This window comes from Dendropsophus ebraccatus, chromosome 7 (assembly GCF_027789765.1).
Source record: "Dendropsophus ebraccatus isolate aDenEbr1 chromosome 7, aDenEbr1.pat, whole genome shotgun sequence".
NCBI classification, from domain to species: Eukaryota; Metazoa; Chordata; class Amphibia; order Anura; family Hylidae; genus Dendropsophus; species Dendropsophus ebraccatus.
In genome coordinates this window covers 93,356,569-93,381,203 of record NC_091460.1, presented here as the reverse complement: position 1 = coordinate 93,381,203, position 24,635 = coordinate 93,356,569, and the positions used below count along the sequence as shown (strand labels likewise).

The 24,635-nt window shown below is 46.7% G+C and overlaps 1 protein-coding gene across 4 annotated transcripts in view; it reads left to right on the top strand.

Annotated features, from left to right (window-relative positions):
* Positions 1 to 24,635, top strand: part of MKNK2 (MAPK interacting serine/threonine kinase 2) — a 310,400-nt gene that overhangs the window by 234,933 nt on the left and 50,832 nt on the right. For 3 of the 4 annotated variants that reach the window (XM_069977915.1, XM_069977914.1, XM_069977912.1), the window contains one exon: positions 3,376 to 3,480. The exons of the other annotated variant lie outside the window; for it this stretch is intronic. In XM_069977915.1, coding sequence (XP_069834016.1) covers positions 3,376 to 3,480 — 105 coding nt within the window. The remainder of the gene's footprint in view (positions 1 to 3,375; positions 3,481 to 24,635) is intronic. 4 annotated transcript variants of the gene reach the window in all.

Genomic DNA, 24,635 nt, shown 5'->3' with positions numbered 1-24,635 from the left:
TGTTGGTTTAGCCTTGAATTTATCATTTTCACAAGGGGTAAAAAGAGAAAAAAACACACAATATGTGTAGAGCAATTTCCCCCGAGTCCGTAAATACCCCACATGTGGACATAAAGCGCCATGTGGGCGCAGGGCAAGCCTCCAAAGGGAAGGAGCGCCATTTGGATTTTGGAGGTTGGATTTGGCTAGAATGGATGATGAACGCCATGTCGCATTTACAGAGCCCTCGTGCTGCCAAAACACTGGAAACCCCCCACAAGTGACCCCATTCTGGAAACTGCACCCCTCAAGGAATCTGACAAGGGGTGCAGTGAGGATATGGACCCCTTGATGACGGGCACATTTGTGCCATGAAAGTGAAAAAATGAAATTTTTTACTTTTACGTCACATTGTTCCACATTTGTGCCCGTCACCAGTGGGGTCCATATGCTCACTGTGCCCCTTGTTAGATTCCTTGAGGGGTGTAGTTTCCAGAATGGGGTCACTTGTGGGGGGTTTCCAGTGTCTTGGCAGCACGAGGGCTCTGTAAATGCGACATGGCCCTTGAAATCCTTTCCAGTGAAATTCAGCTTCCAAAAACCAATTGGCGCTCCTTCCCTTTGGAGGCTCGTCCTGCGCCCCCTTGGCACTTTATCGCCACATGTGGGGTATTTCCGTACTCGGGAGAAACTGCGCTACACATTTTGTGTCTTTTTTTTTCCTCTTATCCCTTTAAGAAAATGAAAAATTGAAGGCTAGAACAACGTTTTAGTGTAAAAAATAAATTTTTCTTTTTTCACGCCATATTGTTCGGAAAATCTGTGAAGCACCTGTGGGGTCCAAATGCTCACTGCACCCCTTGTTACATTCCTTGAGGGGTGTAGTTTTCTAAATGGTGTCCCTTTAGGGGTGTTTTTTAGGTTTTGGCACCCCAGAGCCTCTGCCAACCTGAAGTGGTACAGTCAGAAATGACCAAATATAACGGAGGCGTTGAAATTCACTAGGCGCTCCTTTGTATCTGAGGCTTGTGGTTGCGTCTAATAGCGCAATAGGGCCACATATGGGGTATTTCTATAAACTGCAGAAACGGGGCAATAATTATTGCGGTGCATTTCTCTGGTAATAGGTTTATAATTATGAAAAATATTGGATTACAATAAAATCTCTGCACAGAAAATTAAAATTTTCAAATTTCTTACACACTTAGCTTTTATTTCTGTGACTCCCCTAAAGGGTTAAAACACTTTCTGGATATGCTTTTGCAGAGTGTGGGGGGTGCAGTTTCTGAAATGGGGTGCTTTGTGGGGCTTTCTAACATACAGGCCCCTCAAATACACTTTAAACCTGAACAGGTCCCTAAAAATATCTGATTTTGAAATTTTACTGAAAATTTGGAAATTTGCTGCTAATGTTTTAAGCTTCCTATTGTCTAAAAAAAATGAAAGATCGTTTCATAAATGCCGCCAACATAAAGTAGACATGTTGCTAATGCTATTTAATATATAATTTATGTGGTATAGCCAATTTCTGTATACGCAAAAAAGTTTCAAAGTTGGAAAAAATTTTTCACATTATTTGGGGTTTTTTCATAAAGATTCGTTATGAGTATCGACTCCAATTTACCAGAAATGTAAAGTACAATATGTCACGAGAAAACAATCTCAGAATCAGCCGGATAGGTAAAAGCATCCCGAAGTTATTAATGAATAAAGTGACACTGGTCATATTCATAAAATGTGTCTCTGTCATTAAGGCCATTTCAGGCTCTGTCCTTAAGGGGTTAAAATAATAATGTGTTCTGTGTTCTTGATGGTATTTCTTTTCTGACTGTAAAACCCATGTTCTAATAAGGTGGGCCTAGGAGGGGGGCCTGCCCTTTTATTTCTCCAGGTTTCTTGCCCCTGGAAGTTGAGTCGCGCTTTCTGGTGGTGCTGTCATGTACTCAGGGAAACAGCATTACCAGTGAGTACCTACTGTTTTTTTGGCATAAGGCCGCAAAGTGATTTTTTTTTTTTCTTTTTAGATATTTACATTTTTAAAAGAAATTGGTTTATGCAGCTTAAAATTTGGTAAGCACCTTCTTACCTTACAATGTTTGGGCACACACGGTGTTGCTTATACAGTCCCTGAGGCACCAGTTACAGTGGTAACCCCTAACAGCAGGTGTCCCTTATTTTGTAATCTACACCCCTCAAGGAGTTTATTTAGGGGTATAATAAGCATTTTGACTCCACACCTGCTGATGTTTCTCAGATGTGCAGCTGCAATTTTTCCACAAATGCAATTGCAGTTCTTGGGGCAGTACTAGAGATGAGTGACTCCACAGTAGGAACTAAGCAAATCGATTAGTCCCGTTTGCTTTCTGCTTGTCAGGCTGCAGGCTTTGAAGTTTGCTCCGCTCCATGCTGCTCCTTCCTTCCTAGGTGCTGGGAAAAGTTGAATCCAGTCCTGGGAAACGTCTCCAATTTTCCTAGGACTGGATCCATCTTTTCCCAGCACCTGGGAAGGACTGCCACACAGTGGAGCAGACTTTAAAGTCTGACAGGCAGAATGCAGATAGGAACAAAGCAATTTGTTTTGTTTCTACTGTAGATTCGTTCATCTCTAGCTGCTTGGGCAAACTTGGAACTAAAATCATAGATCTTTGGCCGGATTTTTCCACCTTTGTTGGTCTTCTAGATGTGGTGTTTTTATTAGTTTTGTTTTATTATATTCGTTTGGCAACCATACCTTTTTTTTTTTGTTTTATTTTTACTTATGGGAGTTTCTGTTTTTTGGCATCATTCATTTAGCCATTTTAAGGAATTATCTGAACACTTCCCCTGTTTAGACATGAGATGCATGTGTTTAAACAGATTTTCAATGATAGTGATTTAACAAAGCGTATAAAAGATTCAATCAGCCGACAAACAAGCTAATGTTTTACACTGGCTGATTATCACGAATGTGCGGCTAATAACAATGCATTTAAATCGCCCAACAGATTGTTCTGTGTAAAGTCACTACTATCCTTTGCTCTAGTGGGTCTCTTGAAGGGAATCTGTGGATTGTGTTTCCATATATAATCAAATGCGAGAGAGCATGTATGTAGTGTACCTAAGCATTATGAATTTAGATTTCTCCCAGAAAGACATTTGTTTTGCTGTTGGTAAATAAAAAAGGGGAGATCACAAGGAACATAAAGCTATATAAACTTCTAATAAATGAAACTTCAATCGTCTTTATAGCAAGGGACAGTATTTTTTAGGAATCTGCAATGACAATTTTTTTTTTCCGTCCAAGGCCAAATGTAGATCCAGCAGGATGGGAACGTAGAAGTCTGTTCTTTTATCTTTATTTCTATTGTTATTGTTATATGGTGATTTATATTACAGCATCTGTTTTTTATTTCCTAGGCTCGATACTAAACCACATTCATCGGCGGAAGTATTTCAATGAGAGAGAAGCTAGTTTTGTAGTGAGGGATATTGCTGGTGCTCTAAACTACTTGCACAATAAAGGTGGGTAAATAAAATTAAAGGGAACCTGTCACCGTAGACGCGGACACAGAGCCCGCCCGACCCTCGGTGCAGCCCCTGGATACTTACCCTTTCCGGCGAGTCCCACTCCTGGAGCCGGAGCTGATCCCGCGACGAAGATATCAGTCCAATGCCCATAGAGAAGGACTGCTTCATTCATTCTCTATGGGCATCGAACTCATCTCAGGTAATTTGCATACAGCGCGCGCACGGCTTCGGGCGCTGATATCTTCGTCCCGGGACCGGCTCCAGGAGTGGGAATCGCCGGAAAGGGTAAATATCTGGGGGCTTTTCCGGGTGGTCGGGCGGGCTCTGTGCCCGCGTCCCCAGTGACAGGTTCCTTTTAAAGGAACATTGGAGCAGATCCTACAGTGTGTTTGTCTGTGTTTATAAAAAGTTAGGTTGCCTTTTCACTCTACTTTGTAAAGACCCTTTTACCGATTATCTGCACGGAGCTTTGGTAAAAATGCCCCTTCGGGCTGGTAATCGGCCCATGTAAAAGTGTCTGCAGTCTTACAGAGAGCGGCCTTTGTGCAGCTTCAAAATTTATTGCTGCTGGCCGCACATCTTGCTGTGCAAACAGGGTGTGTGCCGATAACACATTTAAATGGTTGCATGAACGTTAGTGATTATGCAGCCTGGCCGCATGATTTATCGTACCTTTTTAAAGGCACTGCACTTGAACAGCTACATATTTGTAAATACAGTGGTGCCTAGGATTACAAGCATAATTTGTTCCAAGACCATGCTTGTAATCCAAATCCACTCTTTAAAAATGAAGACAATTGGTTCCACACTCCAAAAATAATATATTTTTTTTATTCTGAATAAATGTAGAACAGATGATACAAACAATGAGAAACAGCTGAATATGTCATATTATAGGTTACTGTACAGAATAACAATCAGCGTGTGGAGTATAATGTATAGTAAGTGCATTAACCCGAAAAAACTGCAGTTTGTAAATACAGGCTAGGTGCAGATCCCCATAATACATTAGTGTAATAAAACAGGCTAGCATAGAGAAACAGGTCTTGTCAGAGGTCTGTGTGGTCAAATGACAGCAATGGGGAAGGGGTGTGTGTGTTCAGCATGGACCAATTAGGAATTAATAATCAAAGAGCTGTGCAGGAGAACAGTGACAGAAACTTTTCTATACAGCAGTGGGAAGGGCTGAGTGTAAGTGCAGGCACATTATAGCAGCAGTGTGTATATAGCGGAGTGTAAGTGCAGACACATTATAGCAGGAATAAAGAGGATAGGAAACACAAGGACTGACAAAAACTCCAGGGAGTATGTAGGAATAAGCAGTGCAGATGTGGGCACATACATGCAGCACACTCTGTCCGGGGAGAGAGGGATTACAGCTATTATGAGATTACCCTCACAGTCCTGTCCCCTGATGTAAGCCCCAGCCTGAGATTGATCTGTTATGATTTGGAAGGAAGACTTTCTGAGTAAGAATACAGTGCTGTAGACCATGCTATTCAGACCATGACTCTCACCCACTCCCCCTCCCACCCAGTACAAGGAGCTTTAAAACAAAGTTACAATTTTGAAAAACTGTAAGCTCTTCTTGCAAGTTGCTCTTAATCCAAGTTACTCTTAAACCAAGGTGCCACTGTACTTGTAAAAGGACCCAAAGTTTTTGACCATCTCTTGTATTGTAACCAAGATTACAGCAAACCAGAATGTGATTAGCCAAGTGTCCAAATAATTGCTAAAAGTATGCTAAAAGTTTCAATGTGACAGAGGCAGATGCCATTTGCCCTATCACAGGGAAAAAATATCCTTTCCAACTATGGCAATCAGGATGTTGGTCCAGGGATATATTCTATCACATGCAATCTAGTGTCAGTAATATTTATAGAGAAAAGCATGCCTTGTACTTATATAATGATTCAGCCATGACAGCATCATGTGGCGGAAAGAGTTCCATAGTCTGTGCTGGTGGTAAAACCTTCTTTCCTCTAGATGTAGCAGGTGCCCCCTTGTAATGGATACAGGCTTAGAGTAAGGAAAGATCTCTGTGCAGTCCATTCAAACATTGCTCATAAAATAGCGGGAACACTCAACACATCTTAGATCTGAATGAATGAAATATTCTCATTGAATACTCTGTTCTGTACAAAGTTGAATGTGTTGACAACAAAATCGCACAAAAATAATCAATGGAAATCAAATGTATTAACCAATGGAGGCTGATCCAATTTTGATGTAATGTCCTTAAACAGGATGTACCACCAGGTACGGCCTCTTTAACCTGACACAGGGATAGAATGGTGCCGTGATGGGGAAGCCGGTGCCGCGGTCTGTTTTTCGAACCCTGGCCCGGTTCCCCCGTACGGCGCCGTTCTTTCCACGGTTACCGGCCGGTGCTCAAGCACTGGAGGTAGGTTGGCCCGCCCCCATTGGGAGGGAATTTCCTTCCCTTCTGAGACGTGGCTCCGTTAGAATCAAAGGAGCCGCGTCATAGAGGGGAGGGAATTCCCTTCCATTGGGGGCGGGCCGGCCTACATCCAGTGCTTGAGCACCGGCCGGTAACCGTGGAAAGAATGGCGCCGTACTGGGGAACGGGCATCGGCTTCCCTGTCACGGCGCCGTTCTATCCCCGTGTCAGGTTAATGAGGACGTACCTGGTGGTACATCTTTAAAACAAGTCAAAATAAGGCTCCCTACAACGCCTGGGCATGCTCCTGATGAGGTGGCGTATGGTCTTCTGCGGGATCTCCTCCCAGACCTGGACTAAAGCATCCCCCAACACCTTGATAGTCTGTAATGTGTTGTGAGTCGATGGAGCGATGTTCTCAATCTGATTCGGGTCTGGGGAATGGGCACGGCCCTCCAAAGAAATGCCACCCCACGCCATTACTGACCCATTGCCAAACCAGTCATGTTGAAGGACGTTGCAGGTAGCAGATTGCTCTTCATGGCGCCTCCAGACTCTGTCATGTAAAACTGCTCTCATCTGTGAAGAACACAGGCGCCAATGTTGAATCTGCCAATCTTGGCAGACATATGGATTAGTTGCCTGCTGGACGTCATTTTAGAGGGCTCTGGCGCTTCTCCTCCTTGCACAAAGGAGGAGGTAGCAGTCTTCCCACAGCCCCCTTCATGTCTTCTGGTGTACTGGCCTGACTGACACTGTCAGCACAGTGTCCACAACATGGAGCAGACATAGCTAACCACTTTGCCACAGCTTGCATTGATCTACCATCCTGGATGAGCTGCACTACCTGAGCACCTTCTGTGGCTTGTAGACACCACCTCATGCTATCTCTATGGATGAGAGCAATGACAAAATGCAAAAGTGAACAAAAGAAAACAGCCAAAAGGAATGAGAACAGAGAAATGATCTGTGGTCACCACCTGCAGAATCACTCCTTTATAGGGGTTGTCCTGCTATTTGTTTGTCATTTCAACCTATTAATTGTTCCAGTTCCTGTTGCTTCATAACGGGACATGGTGATTTCATAAAGATGCGATTGACTTGGAGTTCATTTTGTTTAAAGTTTTTTGAGCAGTGTATGTTTGTACGTTGTGATCACCCCCTAAGGCTATATTTCTAAACTTTTTATTTTTCTTTCAAATCAACTGGTTTTTAAAAGTTATAGTTATTTTGTAATTTGCATCTATTTAAAAATTTCTAGTATTCTAGTACTTATCAGCTGCTGTATGTCCTGCAGGAAGTTTTGTACTCTTTCCAGTTTAAGGATGTGTGCACACTACGGAATGGCAACGGAAGACGTGTCACGGATTCCGCAGCTCGCACACACTCACGGACTGTTGCGGGCATGCGCGTCTCCCCACCTGTCATGGACTCTATTCTATGCACAGGCGGATTCCGTCGTCCGTCCAAAGAATGAACCTATGACACAGGCGGAGACGCACGCCCACCCACCAACGGATTTTCCGTCACTATTCCGTAGTGTGCACGCACCCTAAGACACTGCTCTCTGCTTCTATCGCAGTCTGAGACGGTCACTGTTCAGAGCAGCAGCAAATCTTACTTAATTTCCCCATGGTGGGACTAGTAAAGGATTATCTAAAACCTTTCCTTCTCTGGACAGTTCTTGTCTCGGACAGAGATGTCAGCAGAGAGCACTGTGTCAGATTGAGAAGAAAACACCACTTCCTGCTGGACATACAGCAGCTGATAAGTATGGGAAGATTTTTAAATAAAAGTATAAAAACACTATAACTTTCTGGAACTATTTGATTTAAAATTGCCAGAGTACCCCTTTAATGACCTACAGGTGCCTGTTAAGCTGTGGTGTTCTTATATACAGGTGCCTGGTGCTGTATACAGTAGGTACCATGTATGGTCTGACCAGTGACTTATAAAGAAGCAAAACTACGTTTTGATGCATCCCATGATTTTAGCCTTGGCAGCTGCTGCCTGGCACTGATCACTTTGAGTTTACTGTCTCCACCAATATCCCCAGGTTCTTTTCAGAAACCGTTTTCCTCAGTGTTTTATTAATCGCTGTCATATCAACAAACTTTGCATAAATCAGTATTACAAGTGAATTGAATCGGTACTTTGAAAAACACTTTTTCAAATCAAATTTGTAAATTACTACTTTTTAAAAATCTCCAGTCTTCCAGTACTTTATTAGCTGCTGTATGCCCTCAGGAATCTATAGATTGGCATTCCATTGTTTTTGAATGGTGGGTTGGCACGTGACCCTTGGCTTCATTCATTCTCTATGTAGCGTCTGCAGAAAACAGAGTATCGCACTCGGCTATCTCCATTGGCTCCATAGAGAGCCAATGGAGATCCAAAGAAGTGTAGAGGAGACTGCACATCCAAAAAAATCTTCACATTAATCGCACCAGTGCAACGTTTCGGCTATAGGAGTAGCCTTTTTCAACAGTTGAGAAAGGCTTCTCCTATAGCCGAAACGTTGCACTGGTGTGATTAAAGTGAAGATTTTTTTTTTTTATGTGCAGACTCCTCTACACTTCTTTGGATTTCTACATGGACTTAGGTCCGGTCCGGTGAGACACGCACCCAAGAGCATATATTGCCTAACTGGTGCTGCTTAGACTTTTTTCTTGGATTTTTTTTTTTTTTTTAATGGAGTGAAGATCCATACAAAGAAGCTGGGGCATCACTCTAGAGATCGCCGGGGGTCAGATGTCGGATCTGTGGATAAGTCAGTACTAGGACAAATAGTAACTAGATTTGCATTTCCAGGGAAATACATAGTGCTTGAAAAGAGCGCCCCTTTACCAGTGACTTCCATTTAACTTTAATCCTGGGTGCCGTCCCTTTAAGAGCGACTTGGGTCCCATCCCTTTAAGAGCAACTTGGCTCCCGTCCCTTTAAGAGCGGCGTGGGTCCCTTCGCTCTTGAAGGGACCCAGGTCACTCTTAACGGAACCCAGGTCGCTCTTAAAGGTACCTAGGTCACTCTTAAAGGGACCCAGGTCTCTCTTAATGGAACCCATTTCGCTCTTAAAGGGACCCAGATCACTCTTAAAGGGACCAATTTTTACTCTAAAAGGGCCCCAGGTCGCTCTTAAAGGGCCCCCGTTGCACTTAAAGGGACCCAAATGGCTTTTAAAGGGACCCAGGTTGCTCTTAAAGGGACCCATTTCGCTCTTAAAGGGACCCATTTCGCTCTTAACCCCTTAAGGACAGAGCCTGAAATGGCCTTAAGGACCGGAGCAAATTTTATGAATTTGACCAGTGTCACTTTATTCATTAATAACTTCGGGATGCTTTTACCTATCCGGCTGATTCTGAGATTGTTTTCTCGTGACATATTGTACTTCACATTTCTTGTAAATTGGAGTCGATACTTATAACGAATCTTTATGAAAAAACCCAAAATAGCGTGAAAAATTGTGAAAAAATGCATTTTTCCAACTTTAAAACTTTTCTGCTTATACAGAAAATGGTTATACCACATAAATTATATATTAAATAGCATTAGCAACATGTCTACTTTATGTTGGCGGCATTTATTAAACTATATTTCATTTTTTTTAGACAATAGGAAGCTTAAAACATTAGCAGCAAATTTCCAAATTTTCAGTAAAATTTCAAAATCAGATATTTTTAGGGAACTGTTCAGGTTTAAAGTGTATTTGAGGGGACTGTGTGTTAGAAAGCCTCACGAAGCACCCCATTTCAGAAACTGCACCCCCTAAACTCTGCAAAAGCACATCCAGAAAGTTTTTTTAACCCTTTAGGGGAGTCACAGAAATAAAAGCTAAGTGTGTAAGAAATTTGAAAATTTTAATTTTCTGTGCAGAGATTTTATTGTAATCCAATATTTTTCATAATTATAAACCTATTACCAGAGAAATGCACCCCAATATTGATTGCCCCATTTCTGCAGTTTATAGAAATACCCCATATGTGGCCCTATTGCGCTATTTGACGCAACCACAAGCCTCAGATATAAGGGAGCGCCTAGTGAATTTCAATGGCTCCGTTATTTTTGGTCATTTTTGACTGTACCACTTCAGGTTGGCAGAGGCTCTGGGGTGCCAAAACCTAAAAAACACCCCTAAAGGGACACCATTTAGAAAACTACACCCCTCAAGGAATGTAACAAGGGGTGCGGTGAGCATCTGGACCCCACAGGTGCTTCACAGATTTTCCAAACAATATGGCTTGAAAAAAGACTAAAGTATTTTTTACACTAAAATGTTGTTCTAGCCTTCAATTTTTCATTTTCACAAAGGGATAAAAGGAAAAAAAAAAACACAAAACATGTAGCACAGTTTCTCCCGAGTACGGAAATACCCCACATGTGGACATAAAGTGCCAAGCGGGCGCAGGACGAGCCTCCAAAGGGAAGGAGCGCCAATTGGCTTTTGGAAGCTGGATTTCACTGGAATGGATTTCAAGGGCCATGTCGCATTTACAGAGCCCTCGTGCTGCCAAGACACTGGAAACCCCCCACAAGTGACCCCATTCTGGAAACTACACCCCTCAAGGAATCTAACAAGGGGTGCAGTGAGCATATGGACCCCACTGGTGACGGGCACAAATGTGGAAAAATGTGACGTGAAAGTGAAAATTTTCATTTTTTCACTTTCATGGCACAAATGTGCCCGTCATCCAGGGGTCCATATCCTCACTGCACCCCTTGTTAGATTCCTTGAGGGGTGTAGTTTCCAGAATGGGGTCACTTGTGGGGGGTTTACAGTGTTTTGGCAGCACAAGGGCTCTGTAAATGCGACATGGCGTTCATCATCCATTCTAGCCAAATCCAACCTCTAAAATCCAAATGGCGCTCCTTCCCTTCGGAGGCTTGCCCTGCACCCACATGGCGCTTTATGTCCACATGTGGGGTATTTACGGACTCGGGGGAAATTGCTCTACACATTTTGTGTGTTTTTTTCTCTTTTAACCCCTTGTGAAAATGATAAATTCAAGGCTAGACCAACATTATAGTGTAAAAAATTTAATATTTCATTTTCACGCCACATTGTTCCACATTTGTGCCCGTCACCAGTGGGGTCCATATGCTGACTACACCCCTTGTTACATTCCTTGAGGGGTGTAGTTTCCATAATAGGGTCACTTGTGGGGGGTTTAACTGTCTTGGCAACACAGGGGCCTTTTGAATGCAACATGGCCCCTCGAAATCCATTCCATCCAAATCCAGCCTTCAAAAACCAAATGGCGCACCTTCCCTTTGGAGGCTTACCCTGCACCCGCATGGCGCTTTATGTCCACATGTGGGGTATTTCCGTACTCAGGGGAAATTGCTCTACACATTGTGTTTTTTTTTATCTTTTAACCCCTTGTGAAAATGAAAAAATCAAGACAAGATCAATGATTTAGAGTAAAAATTTTAAAAAAATTACACTAAATGTTGGTCTAGCCTTGATTTTTTTCCATTTCCACAAGGGGTTAAAAAAGAAAATGAACACAAAACGTGTAGGGTAGTTTCCCCTGAGTACGAAAATACCCCACATGTGGACATAATTTGCCATATGGGCACAGGGCAAGTCACCAAAAGGACAGAGCGCCATTTAGAGGCTGGAATGGGGGATGGAGGCCATGTCGCAATTACAAAGCTCCTGTGCTGCCAGAACAGTAGAAACCCCCGACAAGTGACCCCATTCTGGAAACTACACCCCATAAGGAATCTAACAAGGGGTGCAGTGAGCATATGGACCCCACTAGTGATGGGCACATGTGTAGGACATGTGCCGTGAAAATAAAAAATACCATTTTTTTCATTTTCACGTCCCAAATGTGGCCGTCACCAGGGGGCCATATACCCGCTGCCCCACTTGTTAGATTCCTTATGGGGTGTAGTTTCCAGAATGGGGTCACTTGTGGGGGGTTTCTACTGTCCTGGCCGCACAGAGGCTTTGTAATTGCATCATGGCCTCCTCTAATGGGAATGGCAGCCATACCTATTTAGCTGGGGAAAAGGGACAATTCTAATTTATTTGGGGGTATTAGGCCAATTATTAGTTTATAAGGTTGGAAAATGACAGGTGTCCATCAAATTCAACCTGTGTTGATCCAGAGGAAGGCAAAAACCCCTCGTGAGGCAGACGACAGTAGCCTCATCACAGGGGAAAAATTCCTTCCTGACTCCATAATGGCGATCAGAATAATCCCTGGATCAACGTGACCCCTGAAATAGGAATAAGGGACAGAATTTAGATAATGTAGAACACCAATGACGTGTGGTGCGCCTTGGAGCGATCCAGTATGCAGAGGTCGGGGCGATCAGGACAGGTGTCACACGGGAAAATGGTGTCCTTCCTGATCCCCCTGTTACACCACACTCTGCATTTCTTCTGGGGTCTCCCTTTCTCCAGTGTGGGGGACGTCACCTGGAAAATGTTCTCCTGGTGCGATACGGGGTCCTTCATATCCAGAAGCGCTGGGTCCGCTCCATGGCTGCTAAATATTAGGGCGCTATTACTACTTCTGATATGTTCGGATGGTGCCGCAAGCTACAGTAGCTCGGGCAGCGAGAGACCAGAGGAGGGGGCGCTGGTATAAAAGTTATCCCCGTACAGGTGGTGACCTTTATCCAGCAGTGGGAAGATCAGTTCCCGGACGATCTCCCCACTAACTCCGAGGATGGGGGGGGGGGCATCTGGCGGCTGGATTCGAGTGTCCCTTCCTTCATACACTCTAAGGGTACGTGCACACTGCGGAATCGCGAAGGATAACCCTTTGTGCATTCCGCAGTTGGCACCCGCCGGCGGACTGATGCAGGCGCACGTCTCCGTCCGTGTCGTAGACTCCATTCTATGCACGGGCGCATTCCGCTCTGCGTCCAACGTGTTGATGGAATGACGGATAATGGAATCCGCCCATGCATAGGATAGAGTCTATGACACAGGCGGAGACGCGCCCCTGCATCAGTCCGCCGGCGGGTGCCAGCTGCGGAATGCACGAAGGGTTATCCTTCGCCATTCCGCAGTGTGCACGTACCCTAAATCTGTAAGTGTACCCTGAGGTACGCTCACAGAGTTTGTAGAATTTCACGCCATACCGTCATCTCTTATTGGGACGGTACTGGCGGAAAAGACGTGTCTGGGGGGCAGCGTACGCTACGCTACTCCCAGACACATCACTGGATGATGAGGAGGATGAGGATGAATGGAGGAAAGAAGGATCCCCCCAATTCATCCTCACTGGCTGTTTCGGTGTCGGAGGCAATAATAATGTATGCGTCCGACACCGAAAACACCCTGGGGGCCATCTTTATATGGGGATTGGTATATGGGGTATGTAGTGGTGTAGTGTAAAACTTTATTCAATGTAGTGTGGTGTAATGTAGTGTTTTTTTACGTGTTTTTTACAGTAAGTATACAAAAAAAACCTACGCCAAAAATGGTGTTGCTGATGAATGCCGCACTTATGTTCGGCACTTATAAGCAGACCGTGGCAGTAGGATATAAAAAAAAAACACCCTACGCCAAAAAGGAGGAGTTGCTGATTAGCAGCGCACTTTCGTGCGATGCTGATCAACACTCAGCGGCGATAGGGTGCGGAAAATAGAAAAAAAAAAAATTGGGAAAAAAATTTTTTTTTTTTACTACATTCTGAACATCCCTGTAGTGGCTGATACGTGTATTACACTTATCAGCCGCTAGGGGGCAGCAGAGCGCAAGATCCGAAAATAGACGACGCTGGAGCCGGAAAAATACGAAAATAGACGACGCTGGAGCCGGAAAGAGACGATCGGGACTCACGGAAGAAGCCGAAGTCCCAACAAGAGGAAGTGGACGCCGGGAACCCGGAAGACGCCGATCAGGACCCCGGGACAGGTGAGTAATGTACAAATACCTGCTCCGGACCCCTCAGCTACCTAGCTGAGGGGTCCGGAGCAGGTATTTATTACTTGTGGGGACTTTGATCGCCGTGAACGGCCGGCCGGCTGGCCGGCCGTTCACGGCGATCGGGACGGTGGTACCGTGACCACCATTACTTTTTACAGTAATGGCGGTCGGTGCCGTCCTCGGACAGCACCGACCGCCATTTTTTTTCCGGGTCATCGGGCCACCGATGGCCCGGATAGGTTCCGATCGCCGCTATGGGCTTATCAGCCAATAGCGGCGATCGTCGGCATGGGGGGGGTTAACAACCCTCCATGCCGACAGGGAGAGATGGCCTGCTATGTATTATAGCAGGCTATCTCCCCCGATCGGGACCCGGCCGGCCGCGGCGCCCGTTTAAAGGGATGACGTACCGGCACGTCATGGGTCCTTAAGTGACAGTGATCCATGACGTGCCGGTACGTCATGGGTCCTTAAGAGGTTAAAGGGACCAAGATCGCTCTTAAAGGGACTAATTTCACGCTTAAAGGGACCTATTTCACTCTTAAAGGGACCCAGTTCGCTCTTAAAAGGACCCATTTTGCTCTTAAAGGGACATATTTCGCTCTAAAAGGGACATATTTCGCTCTTAAAGGGACCCAGGTCGTTCTCAAAAAGACCCATTTTGCTCTTAAAGCGACATATTTCGCTCTTAAAGGGACCCAGGTTGCTCTTAAAGGGACATATTTCGCTCTTAAAGGGAAATATTTCGCTCTTAAAGGGACCCAGGTCGCTCTTAAATGGACCAATTTCACTCTTAAAGGGACCAATTTTGCTCTTAAAGGGACCAATTTTGCTCTTAAAGGGACCCAGGTCGCTCTTAAATGGACCAATTTCACTCTTAAAGGGACCAATTTTGCTCTTAAAGGGACATATTTCGCTCTTAAAGGGACCCAGGTCGCTCTTAAAGGGACCAATTTCCCTCTTAAAGGGACCAATTTCACGCATAAAGGGACCAATTTCACGCTTAAAGGGACCAATTTCGCTCTTAAAGGGACCCAGGTCGCTCTTAAAGGGACCCATTTTGCTCTTAAAGGGACATATTTCGCTTTTAAAGGGACATATTTTGCTCTTAAAGGGACCCATTTCGCTCTTAAAGGGACCCATTTCGCTCTTAAAGGGACCCATTTCGCTCTTAAAGGGACCCAGATCGCTCTTAAAGGGACCCAGATCGCTCTTAAAGGGACCCAGATTGCTCTTAAAGGGACCCAGGTCGCTCTTAAAGTGACCAATTTCACTCTTAAAGGGACCAATTTCACGCTTAAAGGGACCAATTTCACTCTTAAAGGGACCCAGGTCGCTCTTAAATGGACCCATTTTGCTCTTAAAGGGACATATTTCCCTTTTAAAGGGACATATTTTGCTCTTAAAGGGACCCAGGTCGCTCTTAAAGGGACCCATTTCGCTCTTAAAGGGACCCATTTCGCTCTTAAAGGGACCCAGATTGCTCTTAAAGGGACCCAGGTCGCTCTTAAAGTGACCAATTTCACTCTTAAAGGGACCAATTTCACGCTTAAAGGGACCAATTTCACTCTTAAAGGGACCCAGGTCGCTCTTAAAGGGACCCATTTTGCTCTTAAAGGGACATATTTTGCTCTTAAAGGGACATATTTCGCTCTTAAAGGGACCCATTTCGCTCTTAAAGGGACCCATTTTGCTCTTAAAGGGACCCATTTCGCTCTTACAGGGACCCATTTTGCTCTTAAAGGGACCCAGATTGCTCTTAAAGGGACCCAGATTGCTCTTAAAGGGACCCAGATTGCTATTAAAGGGACCCAGATTGCTATTAAAGGGACCCAGGTCGCTCTTAAAGGGACCCAGGTCGCTCTTAATGGGACCCATTTTGTTCTTAAAGGGACATATTTCGCTCTTAAAGGGACATATTTTGCTCTTAAAGGGACATATTTTGCTCTTAAAGGGACATATTTTGCTCTTAAAGGGACCCAGGTCACTCTTAAAGGGACTCATCTTGCTCTTAAAGGGACCCATTTCGCTCTTAAAGGGACCCAGATCGCTCTTAAAGGGACCCAGATTGCTATTAAAGGGACCCAGGTCGCTCTTAAAGGGACCCAGGTCGCTCTTAAAGGGACCCATTTTGCTCTTAAAGTGACTCAGGTCGCTCTTAAAGGGACATATTTCGCTCTTAAAGGGACATATTTCGCTCTTAAAGGGACCCAGGTCGCTCTTAAAGGGACCCAGGTCGCTCTTAAAGGGACCCATTTCGCTCTTAAAGGGACCCATTTCGCTCTTAAAGGGACCCATTTCGCTCTTAAAGGGACCCATTTCGCGCTTAAAGGGACCCATTTCACTCTTAAAGGGACCAAGGTCGCTCTTAAAAGGACCCATTTTGCTCTTAAAAGGACATATTTCGCTCTTAAAGTGACCCAGGTCACTCTTAAAGGGACCCAGGTTGCTCTTAAAGGGACCAATTTCACGCTTAAAGGGACCAATTTTGCTCTTAAAGGGACCCAGGTCACTCTTAAAAGGACCCATTTTGCTCTTAAAGGGACATATTTTGCTCTTAAAGGGACATATTTTGCTCTTAAAGGGACATATTTCGCTCTTAAAGGGACATATTTTGCTCTTAAAGGGACCCAGGTCACTCTTAAAGGGACCCATTTTGCTCTTAAAGGGACCCATTTCGCTCTTAAAGGGACCCAGATCGCTCTTACAGGGACCCATTTTGCTCTTAAAGGGACCCATTTTGCTCTTAAAGGGACCCAGATTGCTCTTAAAGGGACCCAGAGTGCTCTTAAAGGGACCCAGATTGCTATTAAAGGGACCCAGGTCGCTCTTAAAGGGACCCAGGTCGCTCTTAAAGGGACCCATTTCGCTCTTAAAGGGACCCAGGTCGCTCTTAAAGGGACCCAGGTCGCTCTTAAAGGGACTCAGGTCGCTCTTAAAGGGACCCAGGTCGCTCTTAAAGGGACATATTTCACTTCCGGTTCCGGCGCCACCATGTGAGGACCTGTGAAGAGGGAGCTCCGCAGCATCACCCCGCAATCCGGCAGCATCTCCCCCTTCAACGACAATCCTCACAGGCACAAGCACCGGGACCATACCCTGAGCCGCAGGGGCAACCTTTTGGCACCTATATCGACGGTACCGAGCTCGGAGGTAGCCGTCAGAACACGCGCGGCCCTCCGGCGGTACCACGACGCCATCACTGGCCGCGGTGAGTTCCGGAAGACCCGCACGTTAGCCCCCGCACTACCCTCTCCGGTGAGATCACTGACCTGGGACGGGGCGAGACCGCGAGAACAGCAGGCCGTGGCGTGGAGGGGACGGATGAGGACAGGCCGGGAAGCCTCCGGGGGGGTCCGCCATCTTGGACACGAGCACTCGGAAGTTAGGCCGCGCCATCTTGTCGGGCTGGCTCCCTAAGTCACTCCGGTAGCCAGACTCCACGCCGGGACGCAAGTAGTATACTGCACGGACCTACCGGGAGGCATCACAGAGGCGGACATCTGCTCTGCAGGTACTGGGGGTGCAGGGGATTCCCCTCTCCAGCTGCCGCTCTGGGGAGGACAGAGGCTGCCTATAAACCCTGCTGACCCGATCTTCTGTAGGGGGAGAGAGCCACTGGCCATAATAGTCTGCCAGCTTTTCACACTCAGTGCACTACACCACCTTGCTGTACACCAGCCTACACTGCCACATCCCTGAACTGGTGCTGAGACGTCTCGCTGTGCAACAAATTGTATTGCCATATCTCTGAACTTACACTAAAACGTCTTGCTATGCAACAGCCTGCATTGCCATACCTCTGAACTCGCACTAGAACACCTTGTTGTGCAACAGCCTGCATTGCCATATCTCTGAACTTGCGCTGAGACGCCTTGCTGTGCAACAACCCGCATTGCCCTGGCTCCGAACTTACAACACCTGTTGTGCGGCAGCCTACATTGTCATATCTCTGCATTTGCACTAAAACAACTTGTTGTGCAACGGCCTGCATTGCCATATTTTTGAACTTGCACTACAGCACCTCGCTGAGCACCAGCCTGCATTGCCATATCTCTGAACTTGATGGACCAATACCTGGTCAAAATGGTCACTAAATCTAAAGGAAAGGTGACCAAGGCGTCCAAGCAGGCGCCTCCGCTACTTGACCCTACTCGGGATGACTCTGCCTCCAACTCTAGCCTCCATGAGACTCTGAGCACCGCACATCCTGTTGAGCCCCATACTGATGATGCCCTATCACAGGACTCTTCCTTGGATTACAAACGCCTGGCTGAGGAAGTGGCTAAGCGCCTGGCCCCCGATATTCAGGAAACCTTAGCCAATACGGTGGCACGCTCATTCCAACAGCTGCAAAATACAGTGGCACAGCACAGTGAGCATATAGCGGATTTGGATCAGAGATTGCTCTCCATAGAACATGACATGGATTCTTCCTTTGCGGGTCTCCAGGAGCTCCAGCAGGAAAACAAAAAATTGTGGGACAGAGTGGAGGACCTGGAGAACAGGTCTCGCAGGAATAACCTGCGCATAGTGGGGGTCCCGGAGGCTGTAGCCCAGAAAGACCTACGCGGTTTCTGTGAATCTGATATCCCAGCTCTATTGGGCATCATGGAATTGTGTAAAGCTGAAAGGGCCCACCGTGTTGGACCTGACCTGCGCCCGTCTGGTGAGGCTTCTCCCGCCCGCAATATTGCCACCCCTCGCCCACGTCAGGTGATAGTGAGATACTTGGATTATACGGATAAAGCTGCCATCCTAAGGGCCTTCAAGCAACTGAACCGACCCCTACAATATAGAGGACACAAGCTTCTAATCTTTGCAGACTATTCAGCTGAAGTCTCCAGGAAAAGAAAGACATTTTCCCCACTGTGCTCCCTGCTGCATGGCAAACAACTGAAATTTGCCCTAGTGTACCCGGCAACGTTGAAGGTCTTCCATCCGGATGGTATCACCATGACTTTTCAAGATCCTCAGGTGGCCGCGAGGACTTTAGGCTTTGGTCCTCCTTCTCCCGCTCGAGAGGGTGCGTCTTCTCCACATCGGGGAGATACGCGGCACGGAAGCCCGTCTCAGGGACAGCGGGACTCTTCCCCCCATGCAGATCCTCTATACACGGCTGATCCTACTGAGCAACCACGCAGAAAGCCGAGAGGGGTGGACTCGCCTGTTAAGCGGTCTACGGAGGCGGGATAGCGAGGCAACTCATTGCCATTAGCCACCGAGGGACCCGGGCTTTGATGCCTACCTGCAACTGCCTTCTTGGTGTGCTTGGTGACAGGGGCGGGAAGCCCTGAATGTTCCAGTCTATCTTTTTGGGGAGGCACTGAGATGCCCTACTACCATAGCTGCTTCGGCGGCCCCTGTCGCCATAGCACACCGGGAGGGACCTACTGGGGGATGACCCTATTTAAGCGCAACCCAATTGACTGACACTATGATATTGTGCTGCCGTAACCCTTTCTTACCTTGCAGTGAGACTCTTCATTGGGGTGCTGTATGTTGTTCCTCTTGCATTTCTTCCTTTTGTTCATCTTTTTTTTTCTTTTTTTTGGTTGGAGCATATCTGGGTCTGGCTGACCGGATGTGGCCTCTGGCATATATGTTGAGTTACCTTCATGGGCTCTATGTGGGATCTTTGCCCACCATGGTGGAAAAAAGGAAGTCACTTACAAAATGTTTGCTTTCAAGTTTGAGTTTAAGCTTGGGCTTGGGTTTGTTTTGTTGTGTTGGAATACAGTTAGAGGGGGGGTGGGAGGGCAGGGTGGGTATCCACAGATGCAGGAATTCGGATGAGCTAGAGAAATACTTAGCTTTATGCGTGTTACAACTTGGAATGTTAAGGGGTTGAAATCCCCGCAAAAACGCTTAATGATATTGAGACACCTGAAACGCCTAAATACTGACATTGCTTTATTGCAGGAAACGCATCTCGAGGAAGCAGACTTCATCCGCATGCAACGCCTATGGGTTGGCAAGGTGGTGGGCTCCCCGGCGCTCCGAGGTAAAGCTGGCACGCTCATACTCATTCATAGGCGCTTGGCCACACAGGTCGCTACCATTTCTCAGGATAATGGGGGTAGGTGGGTCCATATAACATTACGAGGCCAATCCTCCCCAATCAGTATTTATAGTGCCTATGCCCCAAATAGCGGACAAAAAGAATTTCTTGAAGAGTTGAGAGATATTATCCTGTCTGATACCGCCCCGTTAAAAATAGTGGGGGGAGACCTGAATGTAGTGGGGAACCCGGCTGAGGACAGGAGATCCCAGGCGGGTGCTCCTCCTCCCACAGGTGGGAGATCAACGCCTCTGCCTATCTTTTTGGCGGCGACGGGCCTCTCCGACCTGTGGAGGGACCGGCACCCGGAAGGTAGAGATTTCACCCACTTTTCCTGGGCTCACCAATCTTGGTCGCGGATAGATTTCCTTTTAGTGTCCCAGCCTCTGCTGTCTCGCATAACATCCGTTGACATCGGTGACTTGGTCATATCGGACCACGCGCCGGTGTTGATGGAGGTGAAAGATACCCAATTGAAGGGTTCGGACTTCCTCTGGCGCTTCCCAACACAGCTGGCATTAGATGAAACTTTCCAGGAACTCGTGAGAGGTTGGTGGCTTGAATATAGAGCCAACAATCAGGCACACGTAGACAATGCCCAGCTGTTTTGGAGTGCGGCGAAGGCGGTCCTTAGAGGCCAGATCATTTCCTACATGGCTAAAAAGAAAAGGGAAATCAACTCCCAATTGGAGACAAGGAGCCAGGCCTTGAGGCGGGCCTATACCACATTTCAAACCGTACCCTCAGCTGCACATAAACAGGAATGGCGGCAGGCCAAGACTGAATATGAGTTCTGGGTTGAGAGCCGAGAAAAACTTTTTTTGTCCAGACAAGAAGCAAGACTGTTTCGCTTCGGAAACAAGTCAGGCAAATTATTGGCGAATTTAGCGAAGGGGCAAAGGCCCATTACTACCATAACCCAACTCCGTGACCCCGCTGGGTCCCTGAAGTCCCATCCTGCCCAAATAAACAGCATCCTGTGTGACTTCTACGCACAACTATACGCTAAAAAGGATGATGAGCGGTCTGCCGAGCTGTTTCCCTGGCATTTGATTAGGCTTCCCCGCTTATCATCGGAAGACAGGTCACTGCTTAACTCCCCTTTCACTGAACAGGAAGTCGCTGCGGCCATAAAAAATTTGCCGAATGGGAAAGCCCCGGGCCCTGATGGCTACTCTGGCGAATTTTTTAAGCTGCTCAGAGAGAAAATCACTCCTCACCTAACAATATTGTTTAATGGATATCTAACGGGGGAGGGGGCAATCCCAACCGAGGCCAACACAGCTCATATCAAAGTACTTCCAAAGCAGGGGAAGGACCCAGCTTCACCAGCGGCATACCGTCCGATCTCCCTTATCAACGTCGACCTAAAACTGGTATCTAAGCTAATGGCGGACAGGCTATCTTCCTTCCTGCCCAAGCTCATAACTCCCCTCCAGGTTGGCTTTGTTCAGGGGAGATCGGCGGTGGCCAACATTAGGCGGGTGGTGGCGGTACTGGACGCTGTGAGGCGTCACCCGGGATCCCACCCATCCCCAGCCCTCCTCTCACTTGACGCAGAGAAAGCTTTTGACAGCGTGGGCTGGGGATGGTTGGGAGCGGTGCTAGACCACATGAAATTTGAGGGAGCCTTCAGGACGTTCTTGGCGGGGCTTTATGCTGAGCCACGAGCGCGGATTCATACCGCGGGGTTTCTATCGGCTCCCTTCCATCTCCGGAGAGGCACTAGACAAGGGTGCCCCTTATCACCCCTGTTGTTTAACATTGCGCTGGAGCCCTTCCTGAGATGGTTGCTGGGTAGTGCAATACGGGGAATAAAAGTGGGTCAGGGGAAACTAAAGGTAACGGCGTTTGCCGACGACATTATGCTGTTCTTGTCCTCCCCAAAACAGGACCTGCCGGTCATTTACCAGATGTTGGAGACGTTTGGCTCTATCTCTGGGTTTAAAATTAACCTGACTAAGAGTGAACTGATGGATCTGTCTGGCCCCCAATCCCTGCGTACCCAGCTGCCTCACGACACGCCGATCAAAGTCACCTCTAAACCAATAAAATATCTAGGGATTTTCATTGGGCGCACCCCGGAGTCGCTTTACCTCTTAAATTATCCCCCACTGTTCACGAAACTCATTAATGAGCTTAGGGCATGGGAGAGGCTCCCGCTCTCCTTTCTGGGAAAATGCCATTTAATCAGAATGCTCAGTTTCTCCAAACTTCTATACCACCTCCAAACGATACCCTTACTGCTACGTCACCAGGACGTTGTGAGGATTCAGTCTGCTTTCTCGAGATACATATGGTCAGGTAAGCGCCCCCGGATTGCTTTAGCTAAGTTACAGCTTCCAAGAGCGAGAGGGGGTATAAACTTCCCAGATCTACGGAAATATAACCTTGCCTGTCTGTTGCGACACTGTATAGATTGGTTGCAAGGTTCTAATTTTTACTCCAATGTACCCTTGGAAGCGGAGTTGGCTGCCCCCTGGTCTCTGGCGGCGCTGCTACACACTAAATACCCGGCTCTTCCACCAGATGTCAAACACTCTCTACTATTGAAGGATACAATAGCAACTTGGAAGATTGTGCGCAAACTATATGGTCTGCCGCAACTGTTATCTAGGTATCTTACACTATGGAGGCACCCCGAGTTTACCCAAGGAAGGATGAACCCAATGTTTGAGCTCTGGAGGAAAGCGGGTATTGTGTCGCTAAGCCAGATGTTTCATCTCCAGGTTAACAGATTTCTCACATTCCCCAAACTGTGTGCACGTTACTCATTGCCTCCATCCCACTTTTTGGCATACTCCCAGGTAATGGGGTTCCTAACCTCACGACTGAGGGATTTATCGTCTTTAACTAAACTCACGGAGATGGACGCAATGATTAACGATCCCCCCACTAATCCCTCTTTATCCTACTTGTATTATAAACTGGGATCTCGATCGAACGACTCCATTAACTCCTCACTGTTCTCTAAATGGGCCATCACAATCGGAGACGAAGATCTGCCCAAAAAAATACTAGACGGCTGGGCGGTAGTACGCAAGGCGGTCCCCAGCGAGCGATGGCGTGAAACACAGTTCAAGCTCATGCACAGGGCGATCTACGGCTTTAATATACCCCCTCATCCCCTGGCACCGGATCGCATATTGGCATGTCCAAAATGCCAACTGCCCTCCACTGATTTCCTGCATGGCATTTGGACACTGATTTCCTGCATGGCATTTGGACGTGCCAATACACCCAACGATTCTGGGCACGGGTTCTGGCGCTCCTCCAGACGAGATGGCAGGTGAGGCTGCCTTTATCGGCACAACTGCTCTTGTTCCACTCTGCTCCAGAGTCAGTGAAGGTGTCCTTGGCTTTGCATGCTTTCATTTTGGCTGCCAAGAGATGTATATTACAACAATGGCTGCAACCCTCCCTCCCTACGGTATCGGAAGTGGTGGCCCAGATGAAACACTTCCTATTCCTGGAGAGAATAGAATGCGAGAGGGTAAAAGAAACAAACGCCAAACGCTTTTTTAAGAAGTGGAAGACTTTCATTGTGAAATTTCTCTCTAACCAAGAGATCAGGGAGTTAATGCAGCCGTTCACCGGCACAAAATGGTACCTTACAGCCGAATTGGCTGGAACGTTGGGTCGGCTAAGGATTACAGGCAACCAGGTGTAACATGTACATTGTATTACATACCAGCGATTAGTTTCACTAGCTGCATCTGTGGAAGGGGTGGGGGAGGGTAAGGGGGGCTTTCTTACGTTGAACTTGTTTGGGAAATTGTACTACATGTCTGACTATGTTTGGAACGGTAGTTTGGGCACAAGATGTAAATGTGCCCGAACACCACTGTGTATCATTTTATTTGAAATAAAAAAAAAAAATAAAAAAAAAGGGACATATTTCGCTCTTAAAGGGACATATTTTGCTCTTAAAGGGACCCAGGTTGCTCTTGAAGGGACCCATTTCGCTCTTAAAGGGACCCATTTTGCTCTTAAAGCAACATATTTAGCTCTTAAAGGGACCCAGGTCGCTCTTAAAGGAACATATTTTGCTCTTAAAGGGACCCAGGTCGCTCTAGAAGGGACCCAGGTTGCTCTTAAAGGGATCAATTTCGCTCTTAAAGGGACCTTGGTCGCTCTTGAAGGGACATATTTCGCTCTTAAAAGGACCCAGGTCGCTCTTAAAAGGGACCCGGGCCGCTCTTAAAGGGACCCAAGTCGCTCTAGCGACATGGGTCTCTTTAAGAGCGACATGGGTCCCATAACTTTTGGAGTGTCCCGTCCGTTTAAGAGCAATTTGGGTCCCGTCCCTTTAAGAGCGACTTGGATCCCTTTAAGAGCTACATGGGACCCTTTAAGAGCGACTTGGGTCCCGTCCCTTTAAGAGCGACTTGGGTCCCGCCACTTTAAGAGCGACTTGGGTACCTTTAAGAATGACTTGGGTACCTTTAAGAACGACTTGGGTCCCTTTAAGAGCGACATGGCTCCCGTCCCTTTAAGAGCAACTTGGGTCCCTTTAAGAGCGACATGGCTCCCGTCCCTTTAAGAGAGACTTGGGTCCCTTTAAGAGCGACTTGCGTTCCTTTAAGGGTGACCTGGGTCCCTTTAAGAGCGATCTGAGTACTTATAATGGTAAAGATCATTGCTCGGTTACCATGACAATCTTACTCATGTCGGGAAGACAAAATCGTTAAGGACCTTCCATATATTACATCTTCTATTGGCCAATAGTGGACATGTGACTGTGGATGGTGTGATACATTGCATGACGAGACCTTAGAGTTCCTATTGGCTGCTATATT